General features: G+C 39.0%; 1 protein-coding gene across 1 annotated transcript; it reads left to right on the forward strand.

Annotated features, from left to right (window-relative positions):
* Positions 1-557: 557 nt before the first annotated feature.
* Positions 558-4,473, forward strand: LOC102739765 (zDHHC palmitoyltransferase 4). Its single transcript, XM_081809503.1, has 3 exons — positions 558-820; positions 2,366-2,491; positions 3,765-4,473. Exons 1-3 carry the CDS (start codon positions 586-588, stop codon positions 4,037-4,039), a joined length of 636 nt encoding a protein of 211 aa, XP_081665629.1. The 5' UTR covers positions 558-585; the 3' UTR covers positions 4,040-4,473.
* Positions 4,474-5,067: the final 594 nt, after the last annotated feature.

Consider the following 5,067-nt stretch of genomic DNA (forward strand, 5'->3'; position numbering starts at 1 on the left):
TTTGATTATTAATTGTTGCTGTCCCCTAGCTTCAGGATGCTCCTTGTTGGTTTCCAGCCGTAGTTCGGGGAAGGAGGCTGGAAAGGATCAAGAGTCCTGGGTTCAGGACCTCTGCTCATAAATAATCTGCCTTTTATTTCTGGAGTTTTCACAGAAATATTTAAAGAGTGGCAATATTACGTGCATTTCTATAAAAAGAGATATATCCTGATACCTCAATCCCCAAAAAAGATAATAGGGGCACCTGGGTGGCTCATTCGGTTGAGCCATTCAGCTCTTGATTTCGGTTCAGGTCATGATCTTGGGGTTGTGGGATTGAACCCCAATTTGAGCTCCTGGCTCAGCGTGGAGTCTGCTTGAGATTCTCTCTCTCCCTCTGCCCCTCCCCCTGCTCTTATGCGCTTGTGCTCTCTCTCGGAATAATTAAAATCCTAAAAAATAAAGTTAATAATAATAGATAATATCTATTGAGTACTGAGTATTTCGAGGCACTGTGAGAACTGTCTCATATTGTCTCTTACGTAATTCTTGCTATTATCTCAAGCCCAAAGGAAGTGGTTGGCCCTGGGTTAACTTTAGTATGACATGATTTCTTCTTGGAGAAGGCCTTGTGAACAAGCCACGTGCCTTTTTCCTTTCAGAAACCACACCTTCATTCTCCTGCACCTCATCTTGCAAGGGATGGTTTACAGTGAATACACCTGGGAAATATTTGACTACTGTCAAGAGCTGGAGTTCTCCTTGCATTACCTTCTTCTGCCCTATCTGCTGCTGATTGTAAACCTCGTGTTTTTCATTCTCAGCTGTGTGAGCAACCCTGGTAAGTTGAGGCTCTTAGTATGGAGACTGGCAACAACTCAACCGTCCGTCTTACAGTGTTACAGACTAGTGATCCCCCTGGGGACTTTGTAAAAGATGTGATACGCGGTGTTACCATCTTCTCATTGTGATTGTCTTCTAATTTTATTTTTTTCTTCTTTGACCCATGGCTTATTTAAAACTGCTTAAAATTTTCTATATACTTTTTTAGTTTATTTTTTGATGCTTTCACTAATTGTGTTATATAGAGAGTTTGTGGTGTCTATGGCACTGTTTCTTTCAAAAATTTTATTGATATTTGCATCATGCCCAGTTATGTGTTGTTTTTTAAGTGATCTGTGTGGGCTTGGAAGTATATATTTTTTAGTTCTTGGGTGTAGACAGCATGTGAGTCCATTAAATTAAGTTTGTTAATTATGTTCAAATCTTTTATATTCACCCTAATTTTTTTGTTTACAATAACTGAGAGAGGTATGTTATCTCATTCTGATGATAGATTTGAGGTTTCTCCTTATAGTCAGTTTTGGCTTTACTTATTTTGAAGCTATTTTATATGTGTATGTATATGTAGGTGTATATAATAGTTATGTATATATTTGTATTATATGCATTCAAGTTTAGAATTGGTATTCTCTTTTCCTTGAATCTTTTTCAAAATATAATGAGCCTCTTTGTCACTAGTAATGCTCTTTGCTCTCAATTCTCTTTTGTCTGATGTTAATATTATTACACTTTTTTTTTTAAGAGGGAGAGAGGGTTGGGGAAGAAGTGGAAAGGGTGAGGGAGAGGGAGAGAGCGGATCTTAAGCAGGTTCAATGCCCAGCACAGAGCTGAACGCAAGGCTCGATCTCACAACCCTGAGACCATGACCTGAGCTGGTATCAGGAGTCCGATGCTTAACCGACTGAGCCACCCAGGTGCCCGTTACCCTTTTTTTGATTCATGTTTGCTTGGTATCTTTTTTCCATGCCTTTACTTTTAAGCTTTTCTATCCTTGAAGCACCAGCTGCCCATCAACTGACGAATAGGTGAATGTGATGTGCCTATTCAATGGAACAGTATTTGGCAACAGGAAGGAACGAAGGAGTGATATGTGCTAGAACTTAGAGGAACCTTGAAAAACGATGCTAAGTGAAAGAAGGCAGATACAAAAGACCACAAGTTGTATGATTCCATTTATAAGAAATATCCAAACAAGGCAAATGCATGGAGACAGAAAATAGATTAATGATTGCCAAGGGCTGGGATTCGAGAGAAATGGGGGGTGACTGCTAAGGGTTTCTTTCTGAAGTGATAAAAATGTTCTAAAATTGATTGCAGTGATGGTTGCCTAACTCTGTGAATGTACTAAAAACTATTGAATTGTGCACTTTAAATGGGTGAATTGGGCTTATGAATTGTATCTCAGTAAAGCTGTTTATTTTTAAATGAGTTGTTTAGAATATTAAACATGGCAAGTTTTAGTTGCACTTTTTCAGGACAGATTTTGTGAACGGTCATTCCACCCGGATTGCTTGAAACCGACATTTGTCCTTATGTTTTTCAGGTACCATAACAAAAGCAAACGAGTTATTATTTCTTCAAGTTTATGAATTCGATGAAGTGATGTTCTCAAAGAATATGAAGTGCTCGACTTGCAATTTAAGGAAACCGGCGCGATCCAAGCACTGCAGTAAGTTTGGCTTTGGTGCCTCCAGCTCTGTCCTTGTATGGCAGATATGTGGGCCTTGTAGTAAGGGAATGTTACAGAAATCCAGAAGCAGGGTCATTTGTCTCCCAGACAGGGGGCAGCCACTGCTCATAGAGGCCAGAGAGCTCTTTTTTTTTTTTTTTAATTTTATTTATTTATTAGAGAGAGAGAGAAGGAGTGGGGGGAGGGGCAGAGGGAGAGGGTGAAGCCGACTTCCCGCTGAGCAGGAAGCCCAACGCAGGACCCTGAGATCATGACCTGAGCCGAAGGCAGACGCTTAACCGACTGAACCACCCAGGCGGCCCTGGAGGTGAGGCTCTTAATGTTCTTGTATAGTGGGCAACTCAGCCCTGGGCATAACAGCCCTTCCTTTGCCACGTGGCAGGCCATGTTGCCCAACAGGAATTTCTGTGGGCTGTTGTGTTTGCAGATTTCAGTCGTGGCAGAGCCTACTCTTTTGGGGAATAACCAAGATTCTAGACGAGTGCTGTCCAACAAAAATATAATGTGAGCCACATATGTGATTTAAGTTTTCTAGTAGCCACATTACAAAAGTAAAATGAAGGAACATTAAATTTAATGATATATTTTATTTAACCTAACATATCTAAAATATTTTAATGTGTAGTCAATATAAAAAATCATTCATGGATAGTTTATATTCTCTTTTTCTTACTAAGTCTTTGAAATCTGGGATATATTTTCCATTTACAGCACATCTCAGTTGAGACACTAAATTTTCCCTGGAAATACTTGATCTATATTTAGATTTCACAAAACTTGCAGTTGGAAGAGCAGATTCACATACCCAGGTTATTCCAGAAATTCTTAAACGTTTTTTAATAACTGAACCAGTACCAAAAATCATTGTCCTTTAATGCCCACATATGGTTCACCTTTATCAGAAGAATTGATTTGACTTTAAAGGATCAGTTTTAAAATTATGTCTGTTCAAGTATTGCTCACAATCGAACTTAAAGGAGCATTGCATAAATCGAAAAACTACCCTGATTTTATCAATATCAACAGAGTATTCTTTCAAATTTTTCTTGCAGCCACATTTCGAGGGCTTAATACCCACCTGTGGCTCGTGGACACTTGTACTGGACCCTGCAGTTGTATGGCTCGGTGATAGCAGCTGCCATTTCTTTCAGCTCATGCTGCCAAGAGTTTGTGAAAATCCCCACAGATGTGCTTGGTCTCATTGTTCCATCAAGGACTAAGTCAGGCTTGTGGCTTTCCCCTTTCCATGCAGGTGTGTGTAACAGGTGTGTGCACCGCTTTGACCATCACTGTGTTTGGGTGAACAACTGTATCGGGGCCTGGAACGCCAGGTACTTCCTCCTCTACCTCTTGACATTGACGGCCTCAGCTGCCACCATGGCCGTCATGAGCTCTGTGTTTTTGGTCCAGTTGGTGGTGGTGTCCGACTTGTATCTGGAGACTTTCGTTGATGACCTTGGACACTTCCAGGTTATTGACATTGTCTTTCTTATTCAGGTAATTAATATTCAGGTAATTACGTTGTAGGGTGTATGTTTCTGACTTCAGGTTTCAAAATTGGAAGGACATTTTCCTAGTCAAAAGATGAAGCTGTTCCTTTTTCAAAAATTAACATATAATTTTTAAATTTTTAAATTTTTAATTATTTAAGATTTTATTTATTTGAGAGAAAGAGAGCGTGCGCATGCACACGAGCCAACCAGGCACCCCAATATATAATTTTTTTAGTTGATATATAATACATATACCATAAAACTCATCCTTTTTAAGTTTATTTATTTACTGTTTTAGTAATCTTTGTACTCAGCGTGGGACTTAAACTCATGACCCCAAGATCAAGAGTCACATGCTCTTCCTGCTAAGCCAACCAGGCGCCCCTAAAATTCATCCTTTTAAAGTGTACAGTCTAGTGTTTCAGAGTTGTTTAACCTCCACCACCATCTAATTTCAGAACACTTCATCACCCCCAAAATAAACTCTTGTCTATCAGCAGTCATTCCCCATTCCTGTCTTTCCTGGCAACCACTAATCTGCCTTCTGTCTTTTATTTTGCCTTTTCTGGGCATTTCACATAAATGGAATTGTACAATCTGTGGCCTTTTGGACTGCCTTCTTTTTCTTAGCATAATGTGTTCAAGGTTCGTCCATATGTGTTATATGTAAGAACCCATTGCCTAATACAAAGGTCATGAAGATTTACACTTATATATTCTTCTAAGTGTTTCTATAGATTTAGCTCTTACATTTAGGTCTTTGATCCCTTTTGAGTCAATTTTTGTATGTGCTGTAGGGTTGGGCTCTAACTTGATACTTTTAGTATGTGGCTATCCAGATGTCCCAGCATCTTTTGTTGAAAAGACCCTTCTTTGCTCATGGAATTGTTTTGGCACCTTGCCAAAATTAATTTACAATAATGTAGAGTTCTTCTAAAAACTCATTTGATGACTAAAAGATTTCTACTGCATTTATGGGAAGTAGCTTATGAGCAGTCACTATTTTAGGTAACTGCTTACTTCTTGAGTGGTTTTTTTCTTTTGGTTTCAAAGAAAATAAAA

The sequence above is a fragment of the Leptonychotes weddellii genome, unplaced genomic scaffold (assembly GCF_054177405.1).
Source record: "Leptonychotes weddellii isolate Sample4059 unplaced genomic scaffold, ASM5417740v2 HiC_scaffold_10469, whole genome shotgun sequence".
Classification (NCBI taxonomy): Eukaryota; Metazoa; Chordata; class Mammalia; order Carnivora; family Phocidae; genus Leptonychotes; species Leptonychotes weddellii.

What these genes read in the sequence shown, in the direction of transcription:
- LOC102739765 (XM_081809503.1), top strand. Translation starts at nt 586, where the DNA reads ATGATTTCTTCTTGGAGAAGGCCTTGTGAACAAGCCACGTGCCTTTTT. An exon ending in CAGCTGTGTGAGCAACCCTG is followed by an intron (nt 821 to 2,365) that starts GTAAGTTGAGGC and finishes TATGTTTTTCAG; the next exon opens with GTACCATAACAAAAGCAAAC. An exon ending in GGCGCGATCCAAGCACTGCA is followed by an intron (nt 2,492 to 3,764) that starts GTAAGTTTGGCT and finishes CTTTCCATGCAG; the next exon opens with GTGTGTGTAACAGGTGTGTG.